This window comes from Mastigoproctus giganteus, chromosome 7, assembly GCF_048544385.1.
Source record: "Mastigoproctus giganteus isolate SK-2022 chromosome 7, ASM4854438v1, whole genome shotgun sequence".
In the NCBI taxonomy this organism is placed as follows: Eukaryota; Metazoa; Arthropoda; class Arachnida; order Uropygi; family Thelyphonidae; genus Mastigoproctus; species Mastigoproctus giganteus.
In genome coordinates, this window is record NC_143581.1 from 120350726 (window position 1) to 120370430 (window position 19705).

Below are 19705 nucleotides of genomic sequence, written 5' to 3' on the forward strand. Positions count from 1 at the left end.
GATGGGATCTGTCCAGTTATATTAAAGGAGGCAGCAAAGCAACTAAGCAAACCCTTAGCCCTAATTATGAGAGCATCCTTGGACGCCAGTCCAAGGATACTCTCATAATTGCACATCTCCAGTCCGTGGGAACCTCCCAGGGAGTGGAGATGTGAAAATGTATCCCCAATTCACAAAGGGGGATCGAAGGGTGAAACAAGTAATTACAGACCAGTTAGTTTAACTTCTGTATCGGATAAAATAATGGGGTCACTGGTTAAAGATGCATTGCAGGTTCATCTAGACAAGACTGCAGCAATAATTCAGACACAGCATGGGTTTGTTAAGGGAAAGTCTTGTCTGAAAAATTTGATTGGTTATTATGATGTGGTTACAAAGGAACTGGATGCAAAAAATAATTTTGATATCATATATTTGGATTTCAGGAAAGCTTTTGACACTGTTGCGTATTGAAGACTATTGCACAAATTGGAGCAGAATGGTATTAAGGGTAAGTTGCTAAAATGGATAAAAGGATGGTTAAGTGGGAAAAGACAGAGGGTGTTAATCAATGGGTGCTGCTCTTCATGGACTAATGTTATTAGTGGAGTTATTGGAGTTAGTGGAGTTACCTAATGTTATTGGGTCCACTGTTGTTTTGTATATTATCAATGATAATGATGAAGGTGTATATCAGGCTTAGTGTCGAAGTTTGCAGATAATACAAAGGTTGGCAGGGTTGTGAATGACAGTACTGGCAGTGGGCTATTGCAACAGGGTCTAGATAATTTGGGCAGATGGGCTAAGAAATGGCAACTGAAGTTTAACCTTGATAAATGCAAAGTTATGCATATGGGTAGAAGTAACCCGAGAGAAAAGTATCAACTGTGTGGTACTATACTTAAGGTGGTAGAAAACGAAAACGACCTGGGAGTAATTGTGCAGTCAGGTATGAAGTTTTCTGAGCAATGCAGACAGACTGCCAGGGCAGGTCATGGTACATGCAGGTACCCTACCTTTACAAACTCTTCACGGCACTAAGCCAGAGGTTATACTAGTAAGAAATAAATGCACAATGCATAATATACTACGAACTTGCAATTTACTGTCGAACTATTGGTTTGGTTCAGTTTCCAAGGCACCGAAGTATCTTCTACTGGCAAAAAGATAGTATGGTGCAGATTTCCTAGTTTAAAGCAAAATTTGATATTTCACTGCTCCATTTCAAAATCATGACCCTGAACATTAACACTACTAATGAAACTAGTTATTACTTGCAACCTGTCAGAAGACTAGACAATTTCTGCTTCACCATCTGTTGGAGGAAGTTTGAACTACAGCATACCACTTCCATTTATTTTCAAACTCATCGAACATCACCACAACAGCACCGGTTCAGGAACTTTATTGCCAAACCTTGTATATACAATACCACTCCTACTTGGCTCTTTATGTAACTTTTATACTAGTAAGAAATAAAAACGCATAATATACTATGAACTTGCAATCTACTATAGAACTATCAGTGTAGATACACAATTCTTTGTTCTTAATAGCAAACTACAGTAGTAATAAGAACAGCATCGATTTAACTGTATCTCATATTGCAACTCCATGGGTGAAGCGTTACTTATTCAAGGTAGTGCAATACATGGTAACTCGTGAAGGTAGTCACAATATGAGATACAATTAAATCAATGCCGTTCACACTACTAGTTTGCTATTACAAACGAAGAATTGTGTATTTACATAGATAGTTCTATAGTAACTTATATAGTACGTAATTTATTTGGACCTTTATGTAACGTTCAGAAACTGCCAAAACAATTAATTCTAACCAACAGTTACTCCAGCTATATGCATATTTCATGTTATACATATTCAGAGATAACAATTTTTTTCAGAGTGATTCAGTTAAGAGTAATGAAATGCTATTCATGTAATTCTCTAAAAAAATACATATAAAATAAAAAAATGTTCTTCTGCACACTTTTGCTTGGATTAGCTCACACAAAAGTACACAGGTGGCCCTTAATTTACAAATATCTGACCCACAAAATAATGCATTGACCTGGTTTTATGAAACAAAAATCATAAAAATGCTGCATTATTATATGCAGTTGAAGACAAGATTTGTTCATTAAGGCATTATTCCTATGGATATTTTGCCAAGAAATTGTTAACTTAAGATATGGAGGAATGCAACGTTCAACAAGTTAGTGAGAAAAAAAAAAAAGTTAGACAGTCTACTGAAAAAATTAGTTAAGTTTCCTTAAAAAATTATTATACTTTTAAACTTACTGTATGGATTTCACTGCAATCAAAGAATAGGCAAAGAAAACAGGATTGTACATAATGTCCGAACCTCGAAGGTTAAACAGCCCTAAACAGAACACAGGAGAAAAAAATATCAAATATTGTATATTTCACTATTACAGATTCCCAATTTTGCTGTGGTCTCAAACTGGGATTCTATCAATTCTTTCAATTCTCTAAAAAAAAATACCAATAATGAAAATGAACTTAATGGCTGCAACTATACAAAAAAATAATATTAATATAAGCAATACAGCAAATTTTTTCAGTTTTAGAAAATTTCGTCAAGTTGCAGCAGAATGTAAACCTTATGTCGAAAATTAAAATTTGTCCCCCCCCTTGTTATGTTATGTTATGTTATTTGGTTTTTAGGAGCATTAGCAACTAATGCCATATTGTTCCGGGGATATGCTGTGGTCATTCCCTGACCTTTCTGCATCCTCCGTATTTGGTGGTCACGGGCTAAAACCCCAGTCTAATCAAGAAGCGTGTGCTACGCACTGCTGCTCCTATCCACCTGGCTACGGAGGTGCCCCCTTTTTTTGTATCAATAATTTTAAGGTTATAAAATATTAAATGGCACAACTGCTATCTGATAGATGGTGTTGCTGTTGTGGCATTGGTTATCAGGTCCACATAAACATGCTGACTGTTCAGTATGTGATACAATGCTTGTTCATATGTATTAAATTTCTCTCTTGCTTTATATATATGTGCACTCTACACCTATGAATATGCTGCCTGGAAAGTGAAAAATTAATGAATGAATGAAATGATTGTTGTGCACTGAGAAACAAGAAAAATACAATCATGGAAGAGACAAGTTAATTGATATATACATCTGCATATATATTAACATACATTACATTTCAGATGTGCCAGCCAACAGTAATATTTAATTATTTATAATTAAAAAAAAAAGAAAATGGCTGCTTCAGCTACAATACATGGTACATATATGGACAGCCTAGTAACACATATGAAAAAAAAATAAAGTAAAGGAAATAGTAATTGCTGCATTTCTGTTAATCTAATTTTAACAAAATTTGTGAAGACTTTACATATGATTCTGAAAGAATCAAATATAAAATTTCATAAATATCCATTTATGAAATGGGGTTTTTTTTTTTTGATTTGATAGTTGTTGGCGCATCGACTTCTGTGGCCATATTGCACCTCCCAAGGTTTTTTGCAGTACTTTGATCCATGCCCGAGGCGGGAATCGAACCCGCGACCTTTGGGTTGCCGGGCAGGTACTTTACCCACTCGGCTAAATGGGTTGTTGTTTATGTAAATAGCATAAACAACAACCAACTGAATGCTTCACTGCATCGACCTTTACTACCCACATCCACAAGTGGTTACTTTGAGGGCGGGAATCTTTTTTGTCTCTGATACGAATGCGCTAATTGCCGATTGGCTCAGATTATCCTAAATCACGTGAACTGTGCACGATACATAGCACAGTATGATAGCTCATAAATTTTGTCTGACGATTTTAAACTTTCAATTTATAAAAAAATTGAAAAAATAAATAAATAAAAATGGCGTTGTGGTTAGTGATCGGCACTATTGCGAATCGGTGATATTGGACCAGCACAAAACGAGGGCTACCTGTATATATATTCATTCTTATGTGTCCTCACCACCAAATACGGAGGATGCGGAAAGGTCAAGAAATGACCACCGCATATCCCCAGAGCAATATGGCCTTAGCTGCTAATGCTCCTAAAAACCAAATAACAACAACATCTTATGTGTCCACAGGCTGGATCTGGCCCACAAGCAATAGTTTCCTTTATGACTGGGGACCCCAGTCATAAAGGAAAAATTTTGATCTTTCTGAATCATTTGCCTTAGTGAATTTTGGGGTTCAATTAAGACCATTACGGAAAGAGGTTTCATAAGTTCTTTGTCCATTCAGGAACAAATTATTTAAAATTTTAAAATGAAATAACAGACACTCTCAAATTATGTCAATCTAAAGAAAGAGGTGGCAATGCTTTGCTCATGTAATTCATAATTAATTTATCAAAGTTTTTTTTAATTATCACGTGATTATAATTTATTTTATTTTTTTTTATGTAAACCCCAAACACGAGAGGTATTAGAACCTATAGTACTTAGTACCGTGCTTGGGTTGGAGGTTGAGAAGATAAAAGAAGTTATTTGTTGACATTGGACTTGAACTTCTGTAGACTGTAATTTTCAGGAAATACGTATGAAGGAAGGTTGTTCCAGAAAACAGCAGTTGAATGAATAAACGAGGAAGATGAAAAGTTGGTTCTGCGAGTTTGAAGTTGGACAGTAAACTGATGTTGGCTGGTGGCGGCACGTGTTCGGACTGTTTTGAAAGAGAGAGCGAAAATTATAGAATCCAATTCAGAAGAACAGTTCCCGTGCAAGTATCTGTAGAAGAGGCATGCAGCGATTTATACAGAGTGAGCAGCTGTTTGGAAGAAAAGTAACTCCGAGAGCGAAAGAGAAAACCAAGTTTTTGAGATGCAGAGAAAGCAATATTTGTAATGTGCTTGTGCCAAGAGATTAGAAATCAGGGTAATCCCCAAAAGAGATATATGATTTTGCCTAGAAACCGGAGTGTCACTAAAGATAAGCATAGGAGCAGAAGAATTCTTTTTGCAAGGACTAAGTTTTAGAAGGGTTGAAATCAACTAAGTTGTCTTTACCCCACTGGAGAATTACCTGAAGATTGGCATTTAAGGAATTGGTAGAAGATTTTCGTGGTTGAAGCTGATTGAGCACGACAAGGTTTATCAAAATGGAAAGTGGAATGCAATGTGCTATCATCGGCAAAACTATGGATAGGATTTCCAGTCAATGGAAGAAGGTCATTAATATACAAGAGGAAAAGAGTGGGGGAAAGAACTGAACCTTGGGGGACACCGGCATTAGTGGAGAAGTTAGAAGACAGAGAGCCATCTACCATCACCCTCACTGAGCGATCAGAGAGAAAACTGGATAACCAATTACAAAAAACAGTTGGCAAACCATAAGATGGAAGCTTGTTTAGAAGACCTTTATGCCAAACACGATCGAAAGCCTTTGAGATGTCAAGAGCAACTACTTGTGTTTCACTGAACCTTTAAATTGAATTAGACCATAAATGAGTAACATAAGCCAGAATATCACCAGTGGATCGACATTGACGGAATCCATATTGGCAATCATTGATCAGGCAGAAGGTTTTGGCGGTTAATGGATTTCTCCGTTACTTTAAAAAGAGTAGAAGTAATTGCAATGGGACGATAATTGGATGGGAGGGATTTGTCAAACTTTTTTAGGAACTGGCTGGATATGAGCAAATTTCCAAGCAGAAGGAAAAACACCTTTGGAATAAGAAAGCGAAAAAAGGCAGCAAAGAATGGGAGTAGTTCAGGATCACAGGTTTTTAGAACAAGTGGAGAAATACCATCAGGACCTGGAGCTTTCTTCGCATCAAGATTCGTCAAAATCCTTCTGACTTCCTTTTGACGGAAGATCACAGCAGGCATTGAATGGAGCGTGTTGGGAATGGAGGGAGGTGTTTTGCCAAGATCATTAATACATGAGTTCGAAGAAAAATGGGATGACAGCAGGTCAGCTTTATCCTTAGCTGAAGTGGCAACAGAACCATCTTGTTTGGACAGAGGTGGGAGCAGAGATGGGCAAAAGTTGTGGCCAATAGCTTTGGCAAGAGAACAGAATGCTTGGCTACCATTAGGGCAAGAAGCAAGTTTTCTACTCTTAGCCTGTTCAAACTCTAGTTTGGACTGATTAATAACTGCTTTACAATTGTTGCGAGCTTTCGTGTAGGCAGAAAATGAAACTGAAGAATTAGAAACAAGCCAATTACGATATGCACATTCTTCTCTTGAACAGCCTTAGCACATTTATTGGAAAACCAAGGTTTAGATAAAGGACGAGATTTTAAAGTGGAGTGTGGGATAAAGGATTCCATTCCTGCAAGAATAATTTCACTTACACAATCTGAGCAAACGTTGACATCAGAAGTTTTGAAACAGTAATCCGACCAAGGAAAAGAAGAAAAGAAATCTCGCAGGTCATCCCATTTTGCATTCTTGTAATGCCAAACAATACAAGGCTGGGAATAGCCGTGAGATAAAGGATCCATTGAAGAAGAACCAATCACCAAGTTGTGATCTGAAGTGCCTATAGGGCCTCTCACTTCGACCGTGTGCTTAGAAGGGTTGTTTGTGAGAAAAAGATCAAGCGTATTGGCTGTATGATTAGGATTGTCCGGTATTCTTGTAGGTAAATGAGCAATCTGTGCAAGGTCATTAGTAATTACAAAAGCCTCAGCATCTCGACCAGCTGGGTCGGTGAGACTAGAAAACGGAAGCCAGCTGGAATTGTGAACATTAAAATCACCAAGAAAAATTACCTCACTGTTAGAGTGAGGTAATTTTTCTTGGTGATTTTAATGTTCAAAGAGCTCCAAGTGATTAATGGAGTTGGGAGAATGGTAGAGACAACATATGAATTTGACACAATGAGGTAGAGAGATTTTAAGCCAGAGAAGATCAAAGAGAGGAGATTCCAAATTGCCAAGTCTCTGACAGGGAATATCAAATGGACATATGCACACGTACCACCTTTGAGGCAAAATGAATCATACAGGGAATAATTTGGGCATCTGAGATGAGCAGTAGTTGAATCAACCGATAACTGAGATTCTGTCAGAAAAACTGCATGGGGTTTGGCAGACTACACGTGGAAATGGACATCGTTGAGAATAGAATTGAGACCACGTATATTTATGAAATGAATTAGGAAGTGCTTGGGAGGTTTAGATCTTTTCACAGATAAGCTTGCTCTATTAGTTTGACAATTCATGGTGTATTCAATAGTAAGGAAAAGTGAGTGGGACAAGCTGATTAAATGAAATTTTTGGATATGGCGTACGTGGTAAGAATATACCCAGATCCTTGACATAACGTGGCCTCGACAATGCCTTCCCGCATATACACTACTCGGACTTCCTCTAGTCACTATCTGGCAGAGTAGAGGTAGCAAGATTATACACTAGCTGATCTGGAAGCCTCCTAGAGAGTTACCAATAGGTTCGGACCGGTGTACTAACTAGCGGCCGACCTGCGAACACCATTTTTGAGCTGCACCCTCGAAATGTAAGGAATATTGGATCTCACCACGATGTTCATCATAACCTCAAAATTCATCAATCATACTGCATGATGGAAGAGATAGGGAAGGGTTGACCGGAACTTAACTCTAGAGACTAAACATGTGTTCCACCACTTCAAGCCTCCAATAAGCAAAGTGGTGGTATTGCACCGGTTGATGAGAGTCATCTACCACCTAGTACTGCCTCTATGTTACCAGGCAGTACCACCTAGTACTGCCTGGTAACATAGAGGGGCAACGTTCCTCCATGTGGTGTGGGCGTCCCACCTCGACCCCTGCTTACGTTGGTTCACACCTGGGTGGTCACCCACCTTGTACTTGTGCATGGAGGTTATACCCAGGATTACTAACAGTCCCACCATCGTGAAGGTGCAAGCAGAGGATTTGGCTGTCATAGACCATCCGGACTTCGCTGAAATTGGGTCCACTTGACTTAAGTGTCACCCGAATATCAGTTCCATCATCATTTCAGACTCCCAGGTAGCAAGTACAGCTTCTCTGGCATATCTGAGAGAATGTCTGTGACAACCTCAAGGACCATTGGATAGAACTTATAATTTTATTCTTAATTTATTTTTAATTGATCTGATTTCAGTTCAAGGTTTTTACATTATCAATAAAATGACTCTGCGGTACTACACTGACAGTGGTGGAGAATGAAAAGGACCTAGGGGTAATTGTGCAGGCAGATATGAAGTTCTCTGAGCAGTGCAGACGAGCTGCTAGAGTAGCTCATGGTGTCTTGTCAATGATATACAGGAATTTTTCTAGCAGGGATAAGGAGGTGATTATTCCCTTGTATAAGGCAATGGTTAGGCCACATCTTGAGTACTGTATACAGGTCTGGAGGCCTCATTTCAAGAAGGATGTAGAGCTGCTGGAACGGGTACAGAGAAGGGCAACAAGATTAGTGAATGGAACAAAGGGTTGCTCTTACGAAGAAAGGCTTAAGTTTTGCAAATTACAGAGTCTGGAGACTAGGCACCGGCGAGGTGATCTGATAGAGGTGTATAAGGGTTTGAATGGTTTGAGCATGCTCAATGCCAATAGGATTCTTCATCTTGCTCAGAATAATCACCTCAGAGGGCATAAATTCAAATTGAGGAAGGACGGATGTCGGATAGATGTGCGGAAATTTGCCTTTGGCCAGCGGGTGGTTGGTTGGTGGAACTGACTTCCATCACTTGTTGTTGAAGTTGATAGCCTAAACAAATTTAAAGCTCAACTGGGCAGGTATTTCGAAAGAACGGAGGGATGAAATGGGAGTGGTGTGTGTTTTTTTTTTTTTTTTTTTTGGCTGATGCTGAATAAGCTTGCTTTCTTGCATCATATGCCTCTACTAATGCTAATGCTAAAAATAGTTAAGGAAATAATAATAATGGTATACATGGAAGAGAAGGAATGGAAAAGACAAAGGGGGAAGAATAAAGGAGGAAAAAGTTACGTAATAATCCTTTTGATCATTTTAATGCATGTTCATCAAATTTATTCAATTTATTTTTTATTAATTATTTTAAAATAAATTCAAAAAATTTAAATTAAATAATAAATTTAAATTAATATATATAATAAATTAAATTAAATTTATTATATATATATATATATATATTTTTTTTTTTTTTACTTTAAAGATTTATCTGTTATATAGTACCAGTTTGAATGGCATAAGCGGTTGAAAGATGTATGTGAGGATGTTATGGATGACCCAAGAAGTCGGCTTCCATCAACCCTCTTGAAACAAGGACAAAGTTGCAAAAGTTTGGAAAATTGTGGGAAGAGATCGCTGCTGATAAGCTGGATATGAATAAGGAGAGAAGTTGTCAAATTCTGCATGAGGATTTAAGGAAAGGAAAGTTATAAAAATTGTGCTGCACAGGGATGAGCAGAAGCAATGAGGAATGTCATTATGTGAGGACTTCATGCAGGCTTGTCAAAGAAATCCCAATTTTCTCAACTTATTGTCACTGGAGATGACTGATGGGTTTTCTGCAACGAAGAGATGAAGTGTCACAGCAGGGAGAGGACTTCAAAATCATCATCAGGGCACAAAAAAAATATCATATGAAGGTGTCCAGGATCAATATGATATTTATCATTATTCTCGACAGTGTGTGTGATTCACAATGTATTTGTACCTGAAGGGAAGAGATTCAATACGACATTCTAAGTACAGGTACTTCAAAGACTACTGAAGGGTATTTACCGGCTGAGGCCTCAATTTTGAGGAAAAGGCAGTTGGTTCTTGTTGCACAAGAATGCCCCCCTCACCATTCTCCATTTCTTGTGAAGGTACTTCTGACAAAACACAGCATTATACATAGCATTGGTCAATTATTGACTTAGTTTGTAATAGTACTTTCTGGCCATTCCTGATATAAGGAGTTTAAACGTGATTTGTACAGGTAAAACCTAGAGATTCCTAATTTTAAGACTGAATCTTTGATAGTTTGTTGATGTTCAGTGTAGCCATACTTTTAAAAAACTTATATGAAAAGGTAATGAGCTTTGATCACATGTCTTTGCAGTTTCAAAAAATCTTGAGAGCCCCTGGGTGTATAGATCTTGGTAATATGCATTTTGGCTGCTGCTGGATAGTAGGATGAAAATGCAAACCTCACCAGTGTCTGTGGATTTGCAAAGAACCTCACTGCGGATTTCCATTAGAATTACGTGAGGAGGACATCCAAAAATGAGAGTTGTTTTGTCACTTCCCCCTTCAATTTTAAATGAAATTTTGTTATTTAATGAGTAGTCTAGTATAATTTACTAAATCATTCTTATGATAGCACCAGAAGGAAAAAATGACACCTACATAGTGTCATTTTTGCTAAATGGTCAGCTTAAGAATTACTTCACAGAGCACATTAACCTTGAATTCCGACCTGCACATGGTAATCTCCCTCTCTATGGAGAGAGGGGGATTACCCATGTTGAAGCCAGAAATTTTCTGAATAAACTTATCAAAGAATGCAAAGTAATGCTGTCTGATGGAAAGGTCTACGAGGTCCAAAATATCCTTCTTTCTAGGACTTAGAAAATCTGAGTTTATCTCATCAACAAGTCTATTTGTAAGGGTAAGGTAACATCTGGCCTCTTTGTTTGGAATGTTCATGAACATTGACTAAACACTGCATTAAATCTTAATGTTCTCTGGCTGTGGTTAGTATAATCATATTTCTTGAATAAAATGGTTCATGAAAGATTTGTTATCTACAAGGGTTATCCCAAAAGTAATACACAAAAGCAATTATTTTAAAATGAATTTATTTTATAACATAATAATAATAAGATGGTGTGAGCAATAACCACTGCAATGGCCTCTAAGTGAGTACATAACAATATGCATTTGGATGGAATTCTTGATTCCACCAAAATGGCAATACCTCCATGAGCTGTGTTTGTTAAATCTCTGTCTCGCCTTTATATTGTATAATTTTTAATAAAAGGAAATACTTCAGAAATCAAGTTGGTCTACTGGGTTGTAATGAGTGATAAGTTCTTATATGTTTTCAATACTGCTATGTACTCCTCTATAATTCCATTGTAGGATGTGTTTTTCCAGGATGTGATCCGTTATTTAGTTTTGGCAGTAGAAGGTGGATCTGCTTGTTTTTTGATGGCTATCTGCTTACATCGATTACTTTTGTATCTATCTTTTTTTTAGAGAAAAAATGAGAGTACTGTATCCATGTCATCTTTGGCATATAATACAAGCAATTCTTCTTCATTGCTGTGTTATCACAATCTGTGTTGGAGAAGAATTTTTCACTTTAGTAGGATTTGGTTCTTTCTGTTTCTGTACATTTTGAGTAACTGGAGAAGCGGAAGTGGATGATTGTTTGTTTATGGGCTTTATGATGCACGGGCAGCAAGGTCATAATGTGCAGAAGTGGATGAGACTTGGATTTGGCGTGTTAACAATATCAATTGGGATGCTAATTGGAGTGTTGGTTGCTTCACTGGTTTTAGTTTGAGGTGCACCTTTTCCAGTGGTTGCTGGCATAGCTTTAACTGTTATTTGGTTTTTTTTAGGAGCATTAGCAATTAAGGCCATATTGCTCAGGGGATATGCAGTGGTCATTCCCTGATCTTTCCACATCCTCTGTATTTGGTGGTCACGGGCTCGAACCCCAGTCCAATCAAGAAGCGTGTCCTATACACTGCTGCTCCTGCCCACCTGGCTATAGAGGCGCCGGCGTAGCTTTAACCCAGTTAGCTAGAGAGGTGTTGGGCAATATTGATACATCTGTTTGAGTTGCTGTTGAATGAGAGCTTCAAGTGTGAGATACACAGGAACAATTAGGCATGGTCAACGTAACTTGTCTGTGTACTCAGGGTAAGTTTCTATTTTGTATTTTTAAATTTTCTTTCCAACTTTCCACATTTCACATGATTTAGAAAAAGAGGGGTGACTTCCTTTGCAGTTGGGGCATATGGGACAAATGGCATTGTCTCTACATATCTGCTGAGAATAGCCATATTTCTAGCATTTAAAAAAACAAACACATTTGGGGTATAAGGCCAAATTCAGCAGTTTAAACGGCCAACTTTTTACCAAGGATGGTAAATCTGAAGTGCTGAAAGTTAAAATGATGGCTCTTTTGGTCATTATTTGTTTGACATTCTTTTTTGGTCATTATTTGTTTGACATTGATTACCTTCCGACTGCTAAGTTCCTGAACTAATCCCTCTTCAGAGATGGAAAGTAGGTCCCACTCTGTGTTGATGCCTTTCAAGGAATTTAAGGTATTGTGGGTAGTAATAGATACTGGCAGCCCACCAAATGTCATTGTTTTTAACAACCACTAAAAATGTTTTGAAGTAGCTGTTTCAATCAGGAGGTCTTTGGATTATAGTCATTTTGCCATTTTTGGTGATCTAACAATGGATTCCAAATATTTTTGGATCAAAAATGGTGATAACTTTCCCACAGGCTGGGTGGACAGAAAATGTATCACCACAAAGTTTGGTATTATTGCACTGTGCTTCTCTTCAAAGTCTTTTAGGTTGACTAGGGCGCCTCCGTAGCCAGGTGGGAAGGAGCAGCAGTGCGTAGCACACGCTCCTTGATTAAACCGGGGTTCGAGCCTGTTACCACCAAATACGGAGGATGCGGAAAGGTCAGGGAATGACCACCGCATATTCCCAGAGCAATATGGCCTTAGTTGCTAATGCTCCTAAAAACCAAATAACAAACAAAACAAACAACAGGTTGACTAGAGTCATTATTGTGAGAAGGTTCTGATCTTGAGCTTGAAAGCTCTAAAGGTGGAAAGTTTATAGAATCCATGATGGCTCCTATTGGCCAGGGGAGGCAGTAGCAGTGCCATTAGAGTGACCAAATGGTATAAAGGTTAGTGTGTTAGTTTTAAGGGAAAAAAAAAAAAAAAGGTGATGTTCCTCTCTGAAACCTACAGTTCATAACAATAAATTTAAAATTAATTAATTGGAATGTAAGAAAAACTTTCAAAACTTAATGAGAACTGTCACAGTAAGAAAATTACACTGGTCAACACATAAAATGTTACGAAAATATCCAATCTTAACTAATTTTATGCTGCTAAACACAAAAATCACATTAAATTTGGGGATTGCCTTTTGTTTTCAAATTATAGTGCGGTCTCATATTAGCGAGTTACTCTGCATTGTCAACTACGGCTCTTAGCAATACCACAGTTTCAGTACCACCACATTCTATTATCAAGTGATAAGTTGTTGTCACCTCAAATGTGTCTTCAACCCTGTTGCAGTAATCCTCGAATAAGGTTACGCACTGGGTGATTTGTTCTCTAGTAAAGTGTAAAGTGTGTTAGTTGTTTGACGGCACCAGGGGTTTCCCCCATCTCCGTGTTGCATTCTTTGTATGCGTGACACAGAACTCTGTGAAGGTCAGAGATTTAAAAGTGTATGAGGAGTAGAATGTTGTGTAGTGTTGTATCTCTGATCATTTAGCCGTTGAGTCCCTACTGGGACCCAATGTTGTGTACACTTTGCCACGGAGAGGCAGGTTGGGCACCCAGTAGATTTTTAATAGTACTCTGGCAGACCCTGCCACCTAGTTTCTTAAGATTTCAGTGGCTAAGGCATATATTTATATATATATAGATAGAAGTATGGGGATGATAAGGAAGGTGACCCCAGAAATATCAGTGGGGATAAGCCCCATCAGGGGAAAGAGGAGGCAGTGGGGCTTATCCCCCACTGCCTCCTCTCTGGAGGGGGAATTAATGTACCATGCAAGTGAACGCAATACAGATCACTAAATGGCACTGGCAACAGAGCTACATGTTATCAGGTGGACGGGGGGGGGGGGAGACACATTTACTTCATTCATAATCCACATTCTCACTTTACTTATATTCTATTTTTATACTTTTTTGTTACCTACATTTTATAGTTTTTTTTTTCTTTTTTTTTCCCTGTTAGGTTATATATACATACAGGGTGTTTCAAAATTATGTATACATACTTTAAAAATTTATGTTTAATGAACAATATATAAAAGTGTAAATTTTTTTTTGATACTTTGAAGACAAAAACAATTTTTTTTTACAATAATACTTTACTTTAATTGTTCAAAATGCACTCCATCAGCAATAATGTATGAGCGGCATCTGTCTTCAACAGATCTACATACTGAAATGCACAAATCAGGTGAAATGTTTTCTGCTTCTTGTTGTATTTTCATCCATAATTCCTCCAATGTTTGCGGTTTGTGACTGTAAACCCGATTTTTCACGTATCCCCCAACAAAAAAATTTAAAGGAGATTAGATCTGTTGTCCTTGAAGGATATTCAAAAGCATTCCCTCGACGACTTATTCATTGATCATGGAATTCATTGTCAAGATAATCGAGCAGAGCTGTATGACAATGTGGAAGTTTAAACCATACACTTGTATGACTTAAACCTAGCTCTTGTGAACACCTTGTTGATTTTCTTGGGAGGCACAAGATTGCATTTCTTACAGCTACGTTTTCATTACTTCTTGATGTTGTCTTCCTGCCACGAGCTTAGTTATTGATATTCTGAATGGTTACATGCTCCTTAAATTTATCCTATAAATGAGTAATTGTTAAATGTGTGGGTGCTTTTGTTCCATATCATGATTTCCAAGCACACTGAACTTCATTGACATTTTCTTATTTCCAATACCATTTTATAATTGCCATTCTTAGTTCAAAACTTAATTGGGTACTATCCATCATTTCAGAGGTATCTATAGAATAAAACAAAAATTAAATTACAGCCATTCTCTGACTTAAGTAAAACTCTACTTACGGAAATTTGATTTTACGTAAGTTTTCGCTGGATGGTGCAAACTTAAATGTATTTTGAATCCCATAGGAATAAATGGAGGTATCATGAAAATACCATAATGTGAACCCAATAATACACTGTTTTTTTTTTTTTTTTGGTAATTTGTTCCAAGATGTCGGAAATTGAAATTTTTGTTATCTAATTAAACAATTTATCTCTCTAAATTTGATTTGATTTTTTTTTTGGGAGTGCAAAACCAGCAAGGTTATAGTGCGCCATGGAAAGATTAAAATTCAAAAAAGATAAGACAGGTTACTTTTAAAAAGGTTACTTCGTTGAAAGGTGCATATATATATACAGACATATCAATAAATAAAATCAGTACAATGATAAAAGCAAATTGTATATTTCATATGAGTGTATATATATTGATCGATTTTAAAAATTTAAAAACTGCTGACACATTGTCATTGTCATTTAAAATCTGACTGAGTGTATATGGCTCAGTCAGATGGGTAAAAGCCATAAAACGAGCTTTTCTAAAACTGGTACAATCACATAAAATATGTTGAACAGATAAAATGGTGTCGCATTGCTCGCACATAGGAAGGTCATCAGCCCTCAGCAAAAAGGAGTGTGTCACATGACAGTGTCCTATGCGGAGCCGAGCAAGAACAACTTCCTCTTTGCGATCCCTGAGTAAGCTGGACTGCCAAGGATGGATCACAGGCTTAATCCGACATAGTTTGTTTATAGTAACCAGGCGATGCCACGAATTTTGCCACTGAGATTGTAAGTTACTATGGATCACTTGCCTGTAGTCTGTATAGGGGACTAACAGGTCAAGATTATCCGTCAGGGCTGCCGATTTGGCTACAATGTCAGTCAAATCATTTCCTCTAATCCCATCGGGATTACAGGAAATGATTTGGCTGACATAGAGGCTTTATATTATCTGCTGAATTCGGGACAGGGTTGGATGATTAGTGTATGACACCGCTGATAAAGCCTGTACTGCACTCACTGAATCAGCATAAATAATACACCGTTGGTATCGGTGTTTTCTCATGTGATCTAGAGCTAACTCTATGGCATGCAGCTATGCAGCGTAAATGTTGCAGTCAAGGTATCTGCTCTGATATGGTATTATCTGGAAAAACAGCAGCTGATCCCACATATGATTCTGAATTTGAGCTGAAGGTAGACAGAAGACGGAATATTAGACTTCGTCGCAGTCTTCAGTGAGAAGTCACATGCTGGTGTTTGCGCATGCCAGGGTGGAGGGGGCTGTGATGGTGATCGAGCAACTTTGTCTACCGAGATGTTAAGCTCATTGAGTAGCTCTTGAACACGAATGCCGAATGGGCGATTGGCGGTCCGTCATGTGTTATAAAGATTTTCCCACCGTGGCTCAAAAACGGATGTCCACGTGGGATGGTCTGGCAGGGACTTCAGTTTGTAGGCATATTGTAGAGACAACTGCATTCGTCGAAGTGACAAGGATGGTTCATTTGCTTCGGCATACAGACTTTGGACAGGCGAAGTTCTAAATGCACCACTAGCAATATGAATGGCTTGATGATGGACGGGGTCAAGCCAACGAACAGTGCTATTTCTGGCAGATGAATACACCCGAGACCCATAATCTAATTTTGAGCGTATTAGTGAACGGTACAAATGGAGTAGAGTGCATCGGTCTGCGCCCCAAGAGGTAGAAGAGAGAGAGCGGAGAATGTTAAGCCCTCACGTGCACTTTGTGCGTAGGTGACGAATATGTTGGACAAATGGCAGCTTTTTGTCAAAAATGAGTCCCAGGAATTTCGTCTCTGATACAACTGAAATGGTGCTTTGTCCAAGTCGTAATTCAGGCTCAGGGTGGAGGTTACATTTGCGACAAAAACGGACGTGAACGGTCTTCTGCGGTGAGAACCTGAAACCATTGGCCGTGGCCCAGGAGTTAAGACGGTCAATAGCTTGTTGCAGTTGTCTCTCAATAATCCTCATATTGCATGACTGAGAAAATATACTGAAGTCATCGACGTAGCGTGCACTGTTTATAGTTGGAGGAAGTTGTTCGGAAATAGTTTATTTTAATGGCAAAAAGCGTGACACTTAAGACAGATCCTTGTGGTATCCCCCCCTTGGCAAAAAGATCGAGAAAGGGCAAATCTTACACGAACTTGGAAATAATGGCAGGATAAAAAATTTTTAATAAAAATGGGAAGGTGACCTCTTAGACCGAGGTTGTAAAGGTCTTTTAAAATACCAAATCTCCAAGTTGTGTCGTATGCTTTTTCCATAAAGAAGATGGACACCAAGTGTTCTCTTTTTAGGAAAGCATCTCGGATAGATGTTTCCAGTCTAATTAAGTGGTACTGTGTGGACCTGTTTCTTTGGAAGCCGCACTGAAATCGGGAGAGAAGGTCATTCGATTCTAAATACCATAAGAGACGAGCATTGACCATTCTCTCCAATATTTTGCACAGACAGCTGGTCAGAGCAATAGGACGATGGTTTTTTTGGACATTTAGGATCCTTTCCTGGCTTGGCAAAAGCAAGAATAGTTGCCTTGCACCAGGTATCCAGAAAAATGCTCTTCAAGAAAGATTCTGTTGTACAGGAAGAGCACATGGTCCATGGATCCTGGTGAAAGATGTTTGATCATTTCATAATGGATGTTGTGTGGTCCAACAGCGGTAGCCTTTGTACGGGCAAGTATTGCTTTCAGCTCATGTATAGAAAATGGCCCAATATATGGGTGGGAACCTTTCGATGTGAATTTAAGTGCCTGTTTTTCAGTGTTGTGTTTTAAGACCAGAAACTCTGAGAAGTCAGATGATGTTGCAGAGATGTTAGAAAATGTTTCCCTAACAGCGTTGGCTATTGCAGTAGAGTCTGCAATAGTACATCTGTTATATTCAAGGACCGATGAGGGGTGTGCTGTGTATTTTCCCTCCATTTTCCGGATTTTTTTCCAGACCACCTTAGTGCTGGTCGTCTGGGTAATGGATGATGTGAAATGCATCCACAATTCCTTTTGACTCTGACGGTGGATGTAGCCTGCTTTTGCTCGTGCACGTTTAAAGGCTAATAGGTTGACTGGAGGAGGATATCGTCAAAATATACCCCAAGCTTTGTTTTGAGCCTTTTTGGCTGCTGTGCATTCTGGATTCCACCATGGTTTTGGAAAGGGAGGAAACCACGTGGATGTTTTTGGAATTGTAGTTGCAGCTGCATTGACAATATTTTCTGTTATGTACGTAACTGCATCATTAATAGGCTCCTGACTGACTGCAGAGTTGTCAAACTTTGCCAGGTGTCGAAAGGCACTCCAGTCAGCCTGATCAAACTTCCACTGTGGTAACCTGACAGGAAGACAAGGTCTCCCAGTAATTAAGGTGGTTATCACAGAGAAGTGATCACTTCCATATGGGTTCCCCTCTACCTCCCAAGTAAGTGAAAGGAGAAGAGAAGGCGAGCTGATAGAAAGATCAACGGCAGAAAACGTACGGGTAGGCATGGGGAAAAAAGTGTTTGTTCCCACATTAAGAAGGGAGAGGTCATTGTCAATGAGCATACGCTCTATGACTCATCCCCTTCTATTAATGCTAACACTACCCCACAGGGTGTTATGTCCATTAAAGTCCCCAAGAAGTAAGAAAGGGGGAGGCAACTGCATTGCGAGAAAATCAAGGTCTTTCTGGCAGATGTCAGTACCAGGCGGCAAATATATAGAGCAAACAGTTAGTAAAAACCCACTGTTATTCGAGTTGCTACTACCTCTATGCTGGTAGTAAGTCGCAGAGGCTGAAAAGGGGTATGGTTGCCCACAAGGATTGCGACTCCTCCATGAGTGGGGCCATCCTCAATTCTATCCCTGTGAATGATAATAACGTTATGCATCCTGAGGTCATCATTTGCCCTTAAGTAAGTCTCCTGTATGCAAAAGCAAGGTGTTTGTGTTTTTGCAGGAGTGCCTTGATGTCTTCTGCATTTTGCCAGAATCCACGACAATTCCATTGTCGTGGATTCTGGCAAAATGCAGAATCATTATTTTAGCCATTATTTTGGCTTGGTGGTTCCTTCAGGAGGCTTACGAGGTGCTGAGAGCTTATTTTTGTCAGTCTTAGATTTATCCTTTCTGGGGAAGTATGGACGCTGCCCTGCATCCATATCCTCCTCAGGAAAGAGTTCCAAGACTGTACCTCCTTCTCCTCAACATCCATTTTTTCCTGAGAACTAGGATGTACGTCAGATTTCTTATTCTTTTCTCCAGAAATTTGTTTTCTAACTGGTGGGGCATTAGGAGGTACAGATATTGGAGTGGCAGCTGATTGGTCCTTTTGTGCAGGTTTTATTGAACTTAGCAGGTAGCGAGCAATAGGAGTGAATGACTCCTTTGGTAGTATGGTCATTTCGGTCTGAGTTCCGATGGAACATCTCCTTGCTACCTTCTGAGCGTAGGTTGGTTTATTTGTATTTAAAGGTTTCACCGTTTTCCTTGCCTCTTGATAAGATATGTTCAGCTCTGCCTTAAGTCGTTGAATTTCTTTTTCTTGTTTCCACCTCTGGCATACCCTTGGGTAAGCCGGGTGTTCTTCTTGGCAGTTAATGCAGGTTAGTTTTGCAGCTGAACATGATGTTGTTTTGTGGTCCTTTGCACTACACCGAGTGCATACAAGGGTTCCACGATAAGCCATCTGTGAGTGTCCGTATTTCTGGCATTTGAAGCACCGTAACGGATTTGGGACATACGGACACACTGGGCAGTTAATATAGCCAGCTTTGATTTCATGAGGAAAAGTTGGTGAATTGAATGTTAAGATAATATTTCTAATGGGAACTAATTTCCCATCCCTATGCATGGATATACATTTAACAGCTGTCACTCCCTGTGGTTTTAACTCTGAACAGATTTCTTCTTCAGACACATCCATCAGATCCCATTCCGCGATGGCACCACGGGATGAGTTCAGTGTCTTGTGGG

At 38.8% G+C, this 19705-nt stretch overlaps 1 protein-coding gene across 2 annotated transcripts in view; it reads right to left on the reverse strand.

The window, feature by feature from the left end:
* The window catches only part of LOC150083167 (xaa-Pro aminopeptidase 1-like), an 886380-nt gene that overhangs the window by 441884 nt on the left and 424791 nt on the right, over positions 1 to 19705 (reverse strand). For both annotated transcript variants that reach the window (XM_090377885.1, XM_090377886.1), the window contains one exon: positions 2281 to 2362. In XM_090377885.1, the coding sequence (XP_090234011.1) occupies positions 2281 to 2362 (82 nt within the window). The remainder of the gene's footprint in view (positions 1 to 2280; positions 2363 to 19705) is intronic.